Source organism: Lissotriton vulgaris, chromosome 2_1 (genome assembly GCF_964263255.1).
Source record: "Lissotriton vulgaris chromosome 2_1, aLisVul1.2, whole genome shotgun sequence".
Lineage (NCBI taxonomy): Eukaryota > Metazoa > Chordata > Amphibia > Caudata > Salamandridae > Lissotriton > Lissotriton vulgaris.
Window position 1 is genome coordinate 2,020,235,046 of NC_141687.1, and position 18,806 is coordinate 2,020,253,851.

The 18,806-nt window shown below is 51.9% G+C and overlaps 1 protein-coding gene across 1 annotated transcript in view; it reads right to left on the reverse strand.

Annotated features, from left to right (window-relative positions):
* Positions 1–18,806, reverse strand: part of HDC (histidine decarboxylase) — a 247,775-nt gene that overhangs the window by 99,397 nt on the left and 129,572 nt on the right. The window contains exon 6 of the mRNA XM_086958246.1: positions 13,402–13,545. Coding sequence (XP_086814372.1) covers positions 13,402–13,545 — 144 coding nt within the window. The remainder of the gene's footprint in view (positions 1–13,401; positions 13,546–18,806) is intronic.

An 18,806-nucleotide genomic window follows, 5' to 3' on the forward strand; every position in this document is an offset into this window, starting at 1 on the left:
ATTCTCCCCAAATTTATATATTTATTTAGAACAATTCCGTTGGAATTCCCGTTTTTAAAGACCTTGAAAAAATGTCAGGAAGATTTTTGTGGGGATATAGAGGTATCAGGAGAGCCTATAAGAAGATGATCATTCCCAGAGATAGAGGAGGCTGATCTGTCCCACATTTACTATTTTACTACTTAGCAGCTGTACTTCAATATATATCTCCTCTGATTGCTGGTAAAAAAACGCCCACACCATTAGCACAGTATCCAACGATATACGAACTAGTATTAGGCACTGAAGCTAATCACCATCTCCTAAAAATAATAGAACCAAGTTACTACAAAAAAACAAAATTTAAGAATATAGTGGCTGCATATAAAGCATGGCGAATTATAAAAAGACTGGTTGGTATTACAAAGATCATAAGATATACTCCATTAAATTCATTACATTGCTTTCCCCCAATATTTAGAGATCAGGTGATGAAGAGATGGAACATCAAAGGTATTCGCTATCTTTCTGATTTATATATAACTAATTCTACCTCCTTACTTTCTTTTTCTGAACTCCAGCATAAATATAAACTTCCTCCTCATGACTATTTCAAATATTTACAGATCTATAGCTTTTTAAACTCATTTTCTATTAACGAGCGACAAGGATTAAAACCGATTCTGATTATAGATAGCTTGGCTATTAAAAGAAAAATAGGGTATTATTATAATATCCTTATGACCTACCTCCCTCTACGATTTTACTATGATTTCCATAAATGGGAAGAGAAATTAGGAATAAAAGATTTGTTGATAAAAGTATCAATTAAAGCAGCTAATTCTATATTGTTCTCATGGCGAACTCGAACTCAACAATATATGGTTATGTGTGATATCTATTACACACCTGCCAAAGTTATGAAATGGGGGGCTACGGTTGGTATAAATTGCAATCGCTGTAATATGAGAGGAGCAGATACAATACATATGTTTTACTCTTGTATTAAATTAGTTGATATAATTTCAGAAATTCAAACATTTATTGAAAAAATTGCAGGAAAAACAATAATCCTGTCCCCTGATCTAATATTATTTGGCATATCTAAAGACTCTATAGAAATGGAACAACAAAATGTGTTATTTATTATGATGTCTGAACTGCGTGCATGTATCACTCAGGAGTGGATAAGTCCTGAATCACCCTCGTTCTTTATGTGGAGGGGTCGTCTATTAACTAGGTACAAATTTGAACCTGCTATCTATGCAACAAAAGGAAGAAAAAGGAAACAACCAGGCATGAAAATCTGGACTCCAATACAACAGTGGATTGACGGGGAAATGATTCGATAAGAACTGTATTTGTATTTGTCCTTTGTTGTTTTTATTTTCTTATATCTTCTGGAGAATGCATACTTATATTTCTTGATTATTTGAACTATAATGATATAATCTGCTTTGCTAGCAACAAAAAAATCAATTAAAAAAAAAACACACACAGAGCCACACAAACACACAGAGCCACACACACACAGAGAGCCACACACACACACACAGAGCCACACACACACACACACAGAGCCACACACACACACACACACACAGACCCACACACACACAGAGCCACACACACAGAGCCACACACACACACAGAGCCACATACACACATAGAGTCACACACACACACAGAGCCACACACACAGAGCCACATACACACACACAGAGCCACACAAGGGAGCAGAGGCCAGAAAAAAAGCTCACAACAAGGGAAACAGGGGGCAGGAAAGCAAGTGCAATGAGGGGGCAGGAGAGCCAGCACAACGAGGGGGCAGGAGAGCAAGCACAGCCAACGAGGGGGCAGGAGAGCAAGCATAACCAACGAGGGGGCAGGAGAGCAAGCACAACCAACAAGGGGGCAGGAGAGCAAGCACAACCAACGAGGGGGAAGGAGAGAAGCACAACCAATGAGGGGGCAGGAGAGCAAGCACAACCCATGAGGGGGCAGAAAAGCAAGCACAACCAATGAGGGGGCAGGAGAGAAAGCACAACCAACGAGGGGGCAGGAGAGCAAGCACAAAGAACGAGGGGGCAGGAGAGCAAGCACAAAGAATGAGGGGGCAGGAGAGCAAGTGTTCTAACCCTCCGTCTGCAGTGGTTCCCCTTCAACTGCACTGGCTCTTCTCTCCATTTACAATGATCCGCGCCAACTTGTTTGCGTTCGTCCCCTCAAACTTCACTTCGAGGCGAAAGCAGGACGGAGGAGGGCTGCTGGCAGAGGGAAGGGGGAGGCGAGAGCGGGACACAAACACAACGATGGGGGCGAAAAGCAAGCACAACGAGGGAGCCGGAAAGCAAGCACAACAAGGGGGCAGGAGAACCAGCACAACGAGGGGGCAGGAAAGCAAAAACAACGAGGGGGGCGGAAAGTAAGCACAACGAGGGGGCCGGAAAGCAAGCACAACAACGGGGCAGGAAACCAAGCACAACAAGGGTGCAGACGCCAGAAAAACAATTACAATGAGGGAACAGAGGCAAGAAGAGGCAAGAAAATGGGCACAATCAGGGATCAGAGGCAAGAAAAGCGCTGCAAGGATGCCAATGTACTGTGTAGCAGGGGACATTCGATACAGTAACGTGTTTTGCACAAGGCAAGTGAAACACGTCTCATCAAAGTGAGCCGTGTACAGAAACAGCTGGGACAGGGCTCGTGTGGCGAGGCGATTCACTATAGCTAACAACGAGGGGCTCCTCTCTGAGAGGGCACTATGCTCCACTGGGGTCCCTCCTGCTGGGCTAGTGACACAAGGCTATTTTTTCTTAACTCTCTCATCCCTGGAAGGTATTCACTCTCATGGTCTGTTCTTTGTGGGAAGTTGAGTGACTGACGGGCACTTTGAGGAGTGCTCGGCCACGGACCCTATGCATGGGTGCAAACCCCATTAACACCCATTTTAATTTTTCTAGTCAATCTGTAAAACTTTGGTTGAAGGAAACGGCAGTGTTCAATAACAGCTGGGTCAAACTCTAGAATGTGGTTATAGGTATGATAACATAGATAGCACTGTACGAAAGGGGAGGGCATTGAATCAAGTGACGGCTAAAGTTGGGGAGAGTAACAGCAAAGGTTACAAGTGTGGGTGGCCATCACGTCGAGATGCTGGATTTAGGTCACCATTTAGAGGAGCTGAGTATGTTTGCCGCTAGGGTCTTAAGACACACACTTCAATATACTGTGACGAGATGTTGCTAGAGGATTCTTTTTTAGCTCTTTTCTAAGAGGGAAAATGTGGTGGTGCGTGCCTTATTTCTCTACACATCATGACTACCTGGTCTATGAGGAAGAGTATCCCACTAACAAGTATCCCAAACAGCACCTTATGCTCGCCTAGTAAACTATTCCTAAACATTTACCTATACAACTTATGTCTTCAGTTCACCGAGGGGTGTTGGCCGCTCCCTTTGTCAAGCGAGAAGTCTTTGTAAACTCTGAAGAAGGGTGTTTACCGCCCCAACACCCACTCTCGCAGGATATTACATTTTACACGATAACGTACTAACATGCGCGTCTTAAAGTCGTTTCCCTCACGAATGGTTTAAAACCACAAGACACGACTAATGGCCATTTCACCATGAATAGATTAAATAAATCACACACTACAACCCAAGGCAATTTCACAGTACTAATTCCGAACTGTGAGTTGGGACATTGCTTTCTGGTCCGCACCACTCGCATCTCAGATTTTCCCACAAGCTTTTAAGGATACGCTGGCTTCAACAATGCTTTTTGCATATTCGCTCCTCACTCTGGCTTTCCTTCCATTCAATCAAACAAATTAGTAAGCAGTCCTAGGAGCTAAAATAAAAGCATGTTGGTGCCTTGAGCCTGCTAAGATGTGTGCCAACTGTCTACAGTAACCTGTATAGTAAGTCTGATCTCTTTTCAGTTTTTAACTCGCTGACATGCCCTTGGTGGCACGCACCCCTTGCTCGCCGTACTCTCACACAGGAAACCCACCCAAATACAAACAAGCCACATTTTCAAATAGCTTACTGGTTCGCTCGCCATTCAACAACTCCACATCCCCCGCCTTTACCATAGATCGTTTTGGTAGACACTAATATTTTGGGACAACCATGCAAAAGAGTCTCCCTCCTTCGCCTAATGCATGATAACGGTTTCAGGATACAATGGGCTGTACCATCACCTTCGGACCTTGCCCACGGTAAGCCATGACTGCGGCTGTTGAGACTGAGAAAGACCGGAAGACAAACGAGCCCGAACGCACGGTGAGTGTGAGGGAAGCAGGAAATGACGCCACAAGCTGCGCGCCGGCATAGACAAAAAAAAACAATGAACAGACACAGTGTGTTTTTTAGCAGCATTGGAAACAAGAAATTAACAAGAAGGGTGGGTTTCAAACATGAGAAAAAGTTCTGAAATGTTAAATAATCAGCATTTTAGCCCCCTTGCACCTTCGCCACACAAGCTCCACACATCACCTGCAGCATTCCATTCCCCCCCCTGGATTGCTGCATTAACACGTACCCCGACTGCCAAGTAGATCTCCTGCCCATCGGGCATTAGGACACCGACTGGTGTGCAGAGGCCCAGACCAGAACTCAGGACACCGGTATCGAACTAGGCCAGGAGCAAGGGGCCAAACAGTGAAAAGAAAAAACCCAGTCGCCAATCTTATATCAGCAACAACCACCAACAATAAGGGTTCTGGAACGTCCCTTTGTTTGATGACGTCTGGCTGTGGTCTAAGACCTCTGATGACATAATTACCTGAATGGCCTCTTTAAGCGCTGTAGTCTGCTCTCTTGGTGCGCCCAATGGCCATTTTCCTCCCTCATTCTTCCATTTTGTGGTTGTTCTCGCCCAGTGCTTTATTCTCCTCACCGTTGCCAAGTTCTTTGTCTATGTGCCCCGTCCCTTGCTTGACTTTCTTTGAGTAGAACCAGTAGGCCACGCCTGCCACAAGAGTTGCCAGCAAGGGGGGAGGCGAGGCGAGTGCGGGACGGAGGAGAGCTGCAGCAGAGGGAAGGGGGAGGCGAAAGCGGGACGAAGGAGGGCTGCGGGCAGAGGGAAGGGGGGGTCCGAGCAGAGCCAAGCAGCTCCAGAAACACCACCATCTTTCTTCGAGGCATTGGCAGGAATGCCTCGGAGAAAGCCCCGTCATTCGCGGATTCGGGAGCGTGGTTTTCGTTCTCTCCTCTTCTCATTGGCTGGAATGTAAAATTCCAGCCAATGGGAAGAGGAGGGAAAGAAAAAAGAAAGAAGCGAAAAAAACACGCCCCCGAATCCGGGCTTGAACCGATTGACGCCCATCTCCTCCAATGGCTGGCCTCCGTTTAGGAAGCCAGCCAATGGAGAAGAGGGGCGGGTTCAAGACCCCATACTGAAAAACATAATTTCTCGCCAGCGAGACTGTGCAAGCACAGCCTACTCAGGCCAAGACCTAAAAAGGAAGGTTTAGGCCTAGAAAAAGGTTTATTTTTCCAGGTCAAAATGGCAGTTTACCACTGCGCTACAGGTCGCAGTGGCAGGCCTGAGACATTTGTACAGTGCTACATTAGTGGGTGGCACTATGAGGGCTACATCCCACTAAGTAGCATTTAATGTATAGTCCCTTGGTACATGTAGTACCATTTATTAGGGGTGTATAAGTAAATTAAATGTACCAATCAAGTTGAAGGCCAATGTTCTCAATTTCCTCGTATTTAGAATGGAGAGCTGAAGGACTGTACCACTGATAAGAAGGAGTAAAGGGCTGAGAGTACTAAAAAGCCAAAACAAAATGGGGTCAGCAAAGGTAAGCAAAAATCTGATGTGAACCTGCAGAAAGAGGCAAGTCCAACAATGTCATATACATTGTTTCTATTACCATGGGCCCATCACAATCTAAATTATAATACATCCCAAGGGATTGGAATGGTGTCAAGATTATCTAAATGTAAGTCATATCAATATAATTCATCTTTCATTCAATCTTGTTGTCTAGCTTATACCTTACAAACTCTGTCTTGCCCTTCTCCCAAAGATTCTTTCCTTCTTTTCAGAAGGCTTTCATTTGGCAGTAGCCATCCGGAAACTAAAATGGACTCCAAACAGGGCCTTTAAAGAACCATGAGGTAGGAGGGTTGTATTATATTTCTTCAATGCAATCAAGCGAAAAAATTGTATTTGAAGCTGTTCTCATACTGAATCAGTTTAGAAAGAACTCCATGGGACTTATCGCTAGTAATGAAGGTTCTTCAAATTCCACAATGTGAACCCATTGGCCCCCTTTTCTTTGGATCTTTAAAAGTCATATTTCTGGTGTCTATCATGTCTTTAAGGCAGTTGGGAGATCTGGATCCCTTGGTCATTTCTCCTCCTTACTTACTCATTATTCCAGGTTGCTCAATTTTAAAACCTGGTCCTAGGTGTCTGCCAAAAGTACTGTCATCTTTCCATTTGCATCAGGAGATCCCTATTCCCGGTATTCCAGAGGATGAGAAAAGTAGACCATTTAGAGTGTCTATACGTATGTGGTGCCATCTTGATCTGTTTGGAGTGTACAGTTGAGATCTGCAAATGAGATTTCCTATTTGTGATATTTGAAGCAAGTAAAGGGTGCAACTATCCTAGGCACATAGGTTCCTTCAAACATTGGCTTGCGTAAGTCCTCATTGATAAGGAACGATGTGGGAAAGAAGGGAGGAAGAGGTATTGCTTGAATTATTTGTGGCGATCTCCAGCTTCTTTCTCTCTTTCTTCCCGGTGCAATTTATTTGCCTAATAGAAGGTTGAGGGAATTGGAAATTAATATTACCTCAAGTAGTCTAAGCATTAGCCTTCTCGACCAAACCAATACCATCCTTATATACTGCTTGCCAGAAGTGCAGTAAAATGAAGCTCTATTTTATATTAATTTAATTTAATGACACAGCAAATTAATAATGACCTCTAAAGAAAATTAATATATGGTATTATTGACGTTGCTTAAAAAAATAAACAAGCCAAAGTTAGCATGAAAAGGAAACTTTGAAGAGGCACTGCAAGGGTGTCCAAACGAGACAGGAAACACTGAATAATGCAGCGGCAGCCGGTACTGATTGGGGCTAGCAAAGGGGAGGGAGGGGAGGATGCGGGAGGTAGGGGGACGGGGGTAGGGGGGAGGAAGCAGCAATAAAATAATTAAATTAAAAAAATATCTTCTCGCCGCTTGCTAACTTCTGTAGTCCTCTTTAGCTCAGCCTCAGCAGAAGCACACCTAGGCAACCAGTCAGCCAATCACAACGCTGCCTTAGCAGCATTGTGATTGGTCTGAGCGCTGTGTTACGGGCGCTCAGATGCTGGCTGGGGGCCTGGGCATGCTCTCTCTGTAGGCTGTACTGCAGCCTGCGTGGAGAACATGCAAACTGTTTCGGGCGGGCCGGGAGGGCCAGCCAAGCCGATTCTGCACTTTAGGAGGGTGCTACTACTCCTCCCCTGCCTCCGCCCCCTAACGCAAAGCAGGCAGAAGTAGGAGAAAATTAAATAATAACGCAAGTTATTATCATTTTATTTTTCCTTTGCATCACTGCCAAAAAGCAGTGGGGCGACACTTCTCCACCTTAGCAGAAGAGCCGCCACTGGAATACTGATAAGGCAACTTCAGGGGTGGGCCAAGTGCACACTTGGTTTGTATACGTGTATTCTGTTATTTGCACAAACAAGTTCCCTTAAAGAACTGACCGAACACCTGCAGCTACATAATGCATGCGAGCATGGCCAGCCAAGTCAGCCCCCTTTAAAAAAGGCACGGGCGGGCTTCAAATATGATAATGAGGGAGTCTGGAGTTTCAATTACTCCAATGGTGCTGTGAGTTAGTTACCACTGTTAAAATATCGTAACTATATTTAGCATAACAATCTTCATTTCATGAGAAGACACAGAGATACACTTTTTTTTAATCTACTATTTTGAATACACCATTTCTAGAAACATTTGTTTAAGATTGTACATTTTTGTACAAATCTATTTTATATGTCACACCACATCTTTGTGCCCTTTGTGATTCAGAAAGTCATTTTAGTTGTAAGACTCGAGCACAAAACACGTATATAGGACTAGTAATGCCTTTCTCTGACAGGGCGCAGTTTGCTAGCAGATGGGACACTGGGGCCTAGCTATCATTAGTGCAAAAGGTGCATTGGCACCGGGCTCAGGATACAGCAGGTGGACTGATACCGGGGCTCAAGATGAAACAGAGTCACTGGCACCGGGGCTCAAGCTGCAGCAGGTGCACCGGCACCGAGGCTCAAGATGCAGCAGGTGCACTGGCACTGGGGCTCAAGATGCAGCAGGTGCACTTGCACTGGGGCTCAAGATGCAGCAGGTGCACTGGCAACGGGGCTCAAGGTGCAGCAGGGTCACTGGCACTGGGGCTCAAGATGCAGCAGGTGCACTGGCACCGGGGCTCAAGATGCAGCAGGTGCACTGGCAGCGGGGCTCAAGATGCAGCAGGTGCACTGGTACCGGGGCTCAAGATGCAGCAGGTGCATTGGCACTGGGGCTCAAGATGCAGCAGGTGCCCTGGCACCGGGGCTCAAGATGCAGCAGGTGCACTGGCAACGGGGATCAAGCTGCAGCAGGTGCACTGGCAGCGGGGCCCAAGATGCAGCAGGTGCACTGGCAGCGGGGCCCAAGATGCAGCAGGTGCACTGGCAGCGGGGCTCAAGATGCAGCAGGTGCACTGGCAGCGGGGCCCAAGATGCAGCAGGTGCACTGGCAGCGGGGCTCAAGATGCAGCAGGGTCACTGGCACCGCGGCTCAAGATGCAGCAGGTGCACTGGCACCGGGGCTCAAGATGCAGCAGGTGCACTGGCAACGGGGCTCAAGCTGCAGCAGGTGCACTGGCACCGGGGCTTAAGATGCAGCATGTGCAATGGCACCGGGGCTCAAGATGCAGCAGGTGCACTGGCACCGAGGCTCAAGATGCAACAGAGTCACTGGCACCGGGGGTCAAGATACAGCAGGTGCACTTGCACTGGGGCTCAAGCTGCAGTAGGTGCACTTGCACGGGGCTCAAGATGCAGCAGGTGCACTGGCAGCGGGGCCCAAGATGCAGCAGGTGCACTGGCACCGGGGCTCAAGATGCAGCAGGTGCACTGGCACCGGGGCTCAAGATGCAGCAGGTGCACTGGCACCGGGGCTCAAGATGCAGCAGGTGCACTGGCACGGGGCTCAGGATACAGCAGGTGCACTGGCACTGGGGCTCAAGATGCAGCAGGTGCACTGGCACCGAGGCTCAAGATGCAGGAGGTGCACTGGCACCGGGGCTCAAGATGCAGCAGGTGCACTGGCACCGAGGCTCAAGATGCAGCAGGTGCACTGGCACTGGGGCTCAAGATGCAGCAGGTGCACTGGCACGGGGCTCAGGATACAGCAGGTGCACTGGCACTGGGGCTCAGGATACAGCAGGTGCACTGGCACCGAGGCTCAAGATGCAGGAGGTGCACTGGCACCGGGGCTCAAGATGCAGCAGGTGCACTGGCACCGAGGCTCAAGATGCAGCAGGTGCACTGGCACTGGGGCTCAAGATGCAGCAGGTGCACTGGCACCAGGGCTGAAGATGCAGCAGGTGCACTGGCACGGGGCTCAGGATACAGCAGGTGCACTTGCACTGGGGCTCAAGCTGCAGTAGGTGCACTTGCACGGGGCTCAGGATACAGCAGGTGCACTGGTACCGAGGCTCAAGCTGCAGCAGGTGCACTGGCACAGGGGCTCAAGATGCAGCAGGTGCACTGGCAACGGGGCTCAAGCTGCAGCAGGTGCACTGGCAACGGGGCTCAAAATGCAGCAGGTGCACTGGCACCAGGGCTCAAGCTGCAGCAGGTGCACTGGCACCAAGGCTCAAGATGCAGCAGGTGCCTTGGCCCTGGGGCTCAAGATGCAACGGAGTCACTTGCACTGGGGCTCAAGATGCAGCAGGTGCACTGGCACCGGGGCTCAAGATGCAGCAGGGGCACTGGCAGCGGGGCCCAAGATGCAGCAGGTGCACTGGCAGCGGGGCCCAAGATGCAGCAGGTGCACTGGCACCGGGGCTCAAGATGCAGCAGGTGCACTGGCACCGGGGCTCAAGATGCAGCAGGTGCACTGGCACCGGGGCTCAAGATGCAGCAGGTGCACTGGCACGGGGCTCAGGATACAGCAGGTGCACTGGCACTGGGGCTCAAGATGCAGCAGGTGCACTAGCACGGTGCTCAGGATACAGCAGGTGCACTGGCACCGAGGCTCAAGATGCAGGAGGTGCACTGGCACCGGGGCTCAAGATGCAGCAGGTGCACTGGCACCGAGGCTCAAGATGCAGCAGGTGCACTGGCACTGGGGCTCAAGATGCAGCAGGTGCACTGGCACCAGGGCTCAAGATGCAGCAAGTGCACTGGCACCGAGGCTCAAGATGCAGCAGGTGCATTGGCACCGGGGCTCAGGATACAGCAGGTGCACTGGCACCGGGACTCAAGATGCAGCACGTGCACTGGCACCGGGGCTCAAGATGCAGCAGGTGCACTGGTACGAGGCTCAGGATACAGCAGGTGCACTAGCATCGGGGCTCAAGATGCAGCAGGTGCATTGGCACCGGGGCTCAAGATGCAGCGGGTGCACTGGCACGGGCTCAAGATGCAGTAGGTGCACTGTCACTGGGCTCAGGATACAACAGGTGCACTGGCACTGGGGCTTAAGATGCAGCAGGTGCACTGGCACCGGGGCTCAAGATGCAGCAGGTGCACTTGCACGGGGCTCAGGATACAACAGGTGCACTGGCACCGGGGCTCAAGATGCAGCAGGTGCACTGGCAACGGGGCTCAAGCTGCAGCAGGTGCACTGGCAACGGGGCTCAAGCTGCAGCAGGTGCACTGGCACCGGGGCTCAAGATGCAACAGAGTCACTTGAACTGGGACTCAAGATGCAGCAGGTGCACTGGCAACGGGGCTCAAGCTGCAGCAGGTGCACTGGCACCGGGACTCAAGATGCAACAGAGTCACTTGCACCGGGGCTCAAGATGCAACAGAGTCACTTGCACTGGGGCTCAAGATGCAGCAGGTGCACTGGCAACGGGGCTCAAGCTGCAGCGAAGCACTGGCACCGGGGCTCAATATCCAGCAGGTGCACTGGCACAGGGCTCAGTATACAGCATGTGCACTGGCAAAGGGGTTCAAGATGCAGCAGGTGCACTAGCACGGGGCTCAGGATACAGCAGGTGCACCGGCACTGGGGCTCAAGATGCAGCAGGTGCACTGGCACCGGGGCTCAAGATGCAGCAGGTGCACTGGCACCGAGGCTCAAGATGCAGCAGGTGCACTGGCACCGGGGCTCAAGCTGCAGGAGGTGCACTAGCACGGGGCTCAGGATACAGCAGGTGCACCGGCACTGGGGCTCAAGATGCAGCAGGTGCACTGGCACCGGGGCTCAAGATGCAGCAGGTGCATTGGCACCGAGGCTCAAGATGCAGCAGGTGCACTGGCACCGGGGCTCAAGCTGCAGCAGGTGCACTAGCACGGGGCTCAGGATACAGCAGGTGCACCGGCACCGGGGCTCAAGATGCAGCAGGTGCACTTGCACTGGGGCTCAAGCTGCAGCAGGTGCACTTGCACTGGGGCTCAAGATGCAGCGAAGCACTGGCACCGGGGCTCAATATGCAGCAGGTGCACTGGCACAGGGCTCAGTATACAGCAGGTGCACCTGCACTGGGGCTCAAGATGCAGCGAAGCACTGGCAAAGGGGTTCAAGATGCAGCAGGTGCACTGGCACCGGGGCTCAAGATGCAGCAGGTGCACTGGCACGGGGCTCAGTATACAGCAGGTGCACTGGCACCGAGGCTTAAGATGCAGCAGGTGCACTGGCAGCGGGGCTCAAGATGCAGCAGGTGCACTGGCACCGGGGCTCAAGCTGCAGCAGGTGCACTGGCACCGGGGCTCAAGATGCAGTAGGTGCACTGGCACCGGGGCTCAAGATGCAGCAGGTGCACTGGTAACGGGGCTCAAGCTGCAGCAGGTGCACTGGCAGCGGGGCCCAAGATGCAGCAGGTGCACTGGCACTGGGGCTCAAGATGCAGCAGGTGCACTGGCACCGAGGCTCAAGATGCAACAGAGTCACTGGCACCGGGGGTCAAGATGCAGCAGGTGCACTTGCACTGGGGCTCAAGCTGCCGCAGGTGCACTAGCACAAGGCTCAAGATGCAGCAGGTGCACTGGCACCGGGGCTCAAGCTGCAGCAGGTGCACTGGCACCGAGGCTCAAGATGCAGCAGGTGCACTGGCACCGGGGCTCAAGATGCAGCAGGTGCACTGGCAACGAGGCTCAATATGCAACAGAGTTACTGGCACCGGGGGTCAAGATGCAGCAGGTGCACTGGCAGCGGGGCTCAAGATGCAGCAGGTGCACTGGCACCGGGGCTCAAGCTGCAGCAGGTGCACTGGCACCGGGGCTCAAGATGCAGCCGGTGCACTGGCACCGAGGCTCAAGATGCAGCAGGTGCACTGGCAACGGGGCTCAAGCTGCAGCAGGTGCACTGGCAGCTGGGCCCAAGATGCAGCAGGTGCACTGGCACCGGGGCTCAAGATGCAGCAGGGGCACTGGCACCGAGGCTCAAGATGCAACAGAGTCACTGGCACCGGGGGTCAAGATGCAGCAGGTGCACTTGCACTCGGGCTCAAGCTGCAGCAGGTGCACTGGCACGGGGCTCAGGATACAGCAGGTGCACTGGCACTGGGGCTCAAGCTGCAGCAGGTGCACTGGCAGCGGGGCTCAAGATGCAGCAGGTGCACTGGCACCGGGGCTCAAGCTGCAGCAGGTGCACTGGGGCTCAAGATGCAGCAGGTGCACTGGCACTGGGGCTCAAGATGCAGCAGGTGCACTGGTAACGGGGCTCAAGCTGCAGCAGGTGCACTGGCACTGGGGCTCAAGCTGCAGCAGGTGCACTGGCACGGGGCTCAAGCTGCAGCAGGTGCACTGGCAGCGGGGCTCAAGATGCAGCAGGTGCACTGGCACTGGGGCTCAAGATGCAGCAGGTGCACTGGCAGCGGGGCTCAAGATGCAGCAGGGTCACTGGCACCTGGGCTGGTGTATGGCCCTTTGCTTCCCAAATATGAATGTATGTGCCTACCCCAGGGCCCATCGGGCTCTTGTTATGCTCTTGATGGAGTACTTTGACATATTAAGGCTAGGAGGTCATCAAATGCCTTCAATAATGCGCACAGTCTTCAAATAAATGTGTGTGCAGTCCGCGTTGTGATGCAATTAGATGTGCAGTGAACCACTGAGCATCCCCGGGAAGTTAAACTAATCGAGTTATTAATTAAATGTGATCATTTTTTAAATAAAATCGTACATTTGTCAAAGCAACGATTCTGTTGTGGCATCTCTAAAGAAGACATGATTAATAAATCTTACAAAGACAGGCACCAAGCCTTGTTTTCGGTCCTCTTCGATGGCTTGCCGTAGTGTTTCACCTCGGAGGGAAAAGTTTTCATCCACAGGCAAGAAGCGCACCTTCACCAGAGAAATCAGACTGGCTTTTTCCACTGACGAATGTGCCTGTAGGTATGAAAAAATGAAATTGATCTACTCAAAGTGACAAATTGATATAACATATCAAGAACAACCTTTGGGAAAAGGAGCCTCCATGGTGACAAACTCTGTGATATGCAGTATTATTGAAAGATCCTATTTCATTCGGTTTGTTCATCTGCTGATGAAACTGCAACATTTGTCTGTACTGTGTGGCAATATGCACAAGAATGTTCAACACACACAACACACGCCATAACTCGTGTCGGCTGCCATGCACAAAAAACCCATTTGCAAATGGAAGTGGAAGTAAGGTAAACAAGCAAGAGTTAAACATGGTGAGAGACACAAGTTATAGCATGCATTGCATACCATAACATGCACATTTGAGCCAGAGCTATAGCTCAGTTTGTAACTGTGTTTTTTCGGTGGATATGTATACATACACATAAATTCACCTACATGTATATATGCGGCATCCAGCGCATTTTAGATGGTTTTGAAATTTTTGCAAGGCAAGAGGGCTTGAGATCAACCTAGATAAAACAAAATATATGGTCTTCAACCCTCCCCACTCAACCCACCCAAATCCTTCCCTACAAGGCATTCCACTAGAAAGAGTCAAGATATTTGATTACCTAGGAGTTACCTTGGCAGAGAATTTCGAATGGGATCCACAGTTGGACAGAGCAAGGCTTAGATTAACACAGACAGTGGGTGGTATAATGAAGTTGTATAGATCTTCAGTTTTTAAACCAGCCGCTCCGGTGGTGGAAATCTGTAAACCCCAACCAAAGGGTGCTACACTCTATGGGGTGGAGCTGTGGGGGCATTCTCCCCCTCAGGACACCCCCGCGCCGCACGGCCCTCCAGCTGTGTCTGTGCCCCCTCGCTGCTGCTCGTAGTGCCGTTTCTTGCCGTATTTTATCTCCCCACTGTGCCCTGTCATTGTTTGCTCCTGCCTCTGTTGTACTCTGTATCTTGTTGTATTTTTCCTCTGTTGTACTCTGTATCTTGCTGTATTTTACCTCTGTTTCGTTGACCCCCCTGGTGTGGCCCCCGCTCCTCACTTCCCGCCGCCGTGACATCGCAGCCCTGCCCCTTTTCTTCTGTGTCCACCCCGCTCCCGCCTCCCAGCTGCCCCTCCCTCCCACTTCGCCTTAAATGGAGACCGCACGGACGCGCAGCGGTCAAGCGCAGCGGGCGCGCCGATTGTGCGCCGAAGGCGTGCCAAAGGCAAGCCCGTCTGTGCCCGTCCACGCCTGGACCACGCCCAGTGCCAGGACCCCTGGCCCCCAAAGATGCCAGCCCACACGACGGACTTACAACGCCGCCAACCTCAACGCACTCAACGCCGGCCGGAACCCCGCCTGCTACCAAGCCACCCCGAAACGCACCCTCGGACCCTTCACCTGCAAAGCCTGCCAGTTCACCTGCCTCCGGACCTGCAGTCTCCCGCCAAACCGAGCCCCAGCAACAACCACCTCAAGTGCATCCTGCTCAACACCCGCTCCGTCCACAGGCACGCCGTCGAACTCTGGAACCTCCTCGACAGAATAGCACCAGACGTCGCCTTCCTCACAGAAACCTGGATGAACGCCTCTTCAGCGCCTGACATCGCCATTGCCATCCCGGACGGATACAAGATCCCCCGGAAGGACCGCGTCAATCAGATGGGAGGAGGCATCGCTATCGTACACAAGAACACCATCCGCATCTCGACCAACTCCGACGACACCTTCACCGCCGCCGAACACCTCCACTTCCAGATACACACCGACCCCAAGACGACACTCAGAGGCACCCTCAGCTACAGACCCCGGGACCACGCACACAATTTAGCGAAGACATCTCAGACTTCATCAGCCCGCACGCCCTCACCTCCCCTGACTACATCCTCCTGGGGGACCTCAACTTCCACCTGGAGAACAACAAGGACAACAACTCCACCACCCTGCTGGACAACCTCACCAACCTCGGACTCAAGCAACTGGTGAACACCCCCACACACTATGCCGGCCACACTCTTGACCCCGTCTTCTCATCCAGCAAGCACATCTCCTTCAGCCACTCCACCGGACTTCATTGGACTGACCACAGCTGTGTCCACTTCAGCTTCAGAAGAGCCACGACCCACCACCACCCGCAACAGGTTCCTCGCCGGAGCTGGAGCAAGATCACCGCCGAACAGCTCACCACCTCCCTCAGCCAGAACCCTCCCACCAGCACAATGGACCCCAACGAAGCTGCAAGCAACCTCACACAGTGGCTGACCGCCTGCGCCAATGACCTCGCACCACTAAAGAACCCTCCCAGCAGACTTGGCAGCAAGAAAACCCCTTGGTTCACCAACAAACTCAAGGACTCCAAGAAGAACTGCTGCACCCTCGAGAAAGCCTGGCGCCACAACCAGACCAAAGACAACAGGACCGCCCTCAAGCACGCCACCCGCAAACACCACCAGGTGATCCGCGCCACCAAGAAGACAGCACTCAAAGAACGACTGGACAACAATGCCCACGACAGCAAGGAACTCTTCAGCATCATCAAAGAGTTCTCCAACCCCAACGCCGGAAAGAACGACATCACCCCTTCGCAAGACCTCTGCGATTCACTCGCCTCGTTCTTCCACCGCAAGATCGCCGATATACACAACAGCTTTGGCGCAAAGACCACACACCCAACCACCAAACCAACGCCCGCCACCGCCACCCTCTACAACCGGACCCCGGTCAGCACCGAAGACACCACCCGCACGATGAACACCATCCACTCCGGATCCCCAACCGACCCCTGCCCCACCACGTCTTTAACAAGGCTGGCGCCATCATCACACCCCATCTCCGGGACATCATCAACACCTCCTTCCCCACCGCCACCTTCCCGGAGAGTTGGAAGCACGCCGAGCTCAGCGTCCTCCTGAAAAAGCCTACAGCGGACCCCACCGACCTCAAGAACTTCCGCCCCATCTCACTCCTCCCTTTTCCTGCCAAAGTCATTGAGAAGACCGTCAACAAACAGCTCACTGCCTTCCTCGAGACTAACGGATCCCTTGACCCCTCGCAGTCTGGTTTCCGAGCCAACCACAGCACCGAGACCGCCCTAATCGCAGCCACCGATGATATCAGATCCTTGCTCGACAACGGGGAAACAGTGGGCCTCATCTTCTTGGACCTCTCTGCAGCGTTCGATACTGTCTGCCACCGCACCCTAGTACAGCGCCTCAGCAATATCGGAATCCAAGAGAAGGCACTGGAGTGGATCATCTCGTTCTTCGCCGGAAGAACTCAGAGAGTCCGCCTCCCCCCGTTCAGATCCGAAGCCACCGAAGTCATCTGCGGCGTACCACAAGGATCATCACTCAGCCCAACACTCTTCAACGTCTACATGAACCCCCTCGCAGCCATCGCACGCCAGCACACTCTCAACATCATCTCCTACGCCGATGACACCCAGCTGATCCTCTCCCTCACCAACGACCCCGCCACCGTCAGAGCCAGCCTACAAAAAGGGATGAAAGACGTCGCCGAGTGAATGAAGAACAGCCACCTAAAACTGAACTCAGACAAGACGGAAGTCCTCATCCTGGGATCAGAGCCCTCCACCTGGGATGACTCCTGGTGGCCCCCGGCCCTGGGCACCAGTCCCAAACCAACAGACCCCGCACGCAACCTGGGCTTCATCCTGGACTCCTCCCTCTCGATGACCAGACAAGTCAACGCCGTCTCCGCATCATGCTTCAACACCCTGCGCATGCTCCGCAAGATCTTCCGATGGATCCCCATCGAAACCAGGAAGACCGTCACCCAGGCACTCGTCACCAGCCAACTGGATTACGGGAACACCCTCTACGCCGGAACCACAGCCAAACTTCAAAAAAGACTCCAACGCATCCAGAACGCCTCCCACGACTCATCCTGGACATCCCCCGACTCAGCCACATCTCCGGCCACCTGAGAGACCTGCACTGGCTCCCCGTCAGCAAGAGAATCACGTTCAGGCTCCTCACCCACGCACACAAAGCTCTCCAGGACCTCGGCCCCAAGTACCTCAATGACCGCCTGACCTTCTACACGCCCACCCGCGAGCTACGATCGACCAGCCACGCCCTCGCCGCCGTACCACGCATCCGCAGAGCCACCGCCGGAGGAAGATCCTTCTCCTACCTGGCAGCCAAGACTTGGAACTCCCTCCCCATCCACCTTCGGCTGACCCAAGACCATCTCTCCTTCAGGAAGGAGCTCAAGACCTGGCTGTTCGAGCAGTGACGTACCCCTCTCCCCCAGCGCCTTGAGACCCTTCCGGGTTAGTAGCACGCTATACAAATGCTTTGATTGATTGATTGATTGATTGATTGATTGATTGGTAATCTGACAAAGGTGGAGAATAACTTCATGCGTCAGTTATTAGGCCTACCCCGCAGCACCCCCTTAATCTCCCTTCGTATGGAACTCAGATTGCGACCGTTTGATGAAGAGATTGCTTTGAGACCCTTCACTTTTTGGCAGAGGATGTGGGTGACCCAGAGTTGTCTGTCTTTAGGGCTGAACTATCTGAGATCCTATTTATTTGTACCACAAAGAAAATCCCATGGCTCTGCCACATAAGGGACCTTGCCCTCGAGGTGGGCAAGCCAGATCTCTGGAGTACGCCCGAGACATCGTGTGCTAAGCTTTCCAGGCTGGACCTAGTTAATTCCTACAGTGTAGCCAAGCTAGTGTCCATCCGAGAAAGCTCCTCAAGTGGTCGTTTAACTGCAGAATTCCTAGTGGTTAAAGATGTATACAGCAGGGAAACCTTCCTAGATTTTGTTCAACACCCACTGGCTAGGAAACTATATATGCAACTGAGACTGGGGACTCTCCCACTGGTGGGCGAGAGACAACACGGGTGAATGCCCTGGATGTAACTACAAGGCGGAGTTTGAATTACATGTTTTGCTCCTCTGCCCTGCCTATCGGTTGCAGCGCAAGCGTTGGTTAATCCAACTATGCAAGAACTTAGGCGTTGTGCGCTCCATAGAGGCTTACAGAGTTGTAAAGTATGACACTCACCCATCAATTGTCTTCGCTGTATAGCGTTTCTTAAACTGCATGTGGCATACTCGTCCGGCATACCTGAAGTAGATCCCTGGGGGTTGAAGACTTGTATGAACTGGCGTAAAGCGAGCATATCCATATCCAGGCCGTCCGCCTGGCACTGCTGTATCATAGTCCTTCTTTTAGTATAATATTTTAGCAAACATTATTTATCATTTGCATATTTTTTTTAATGGTTGGTTGTTTTTA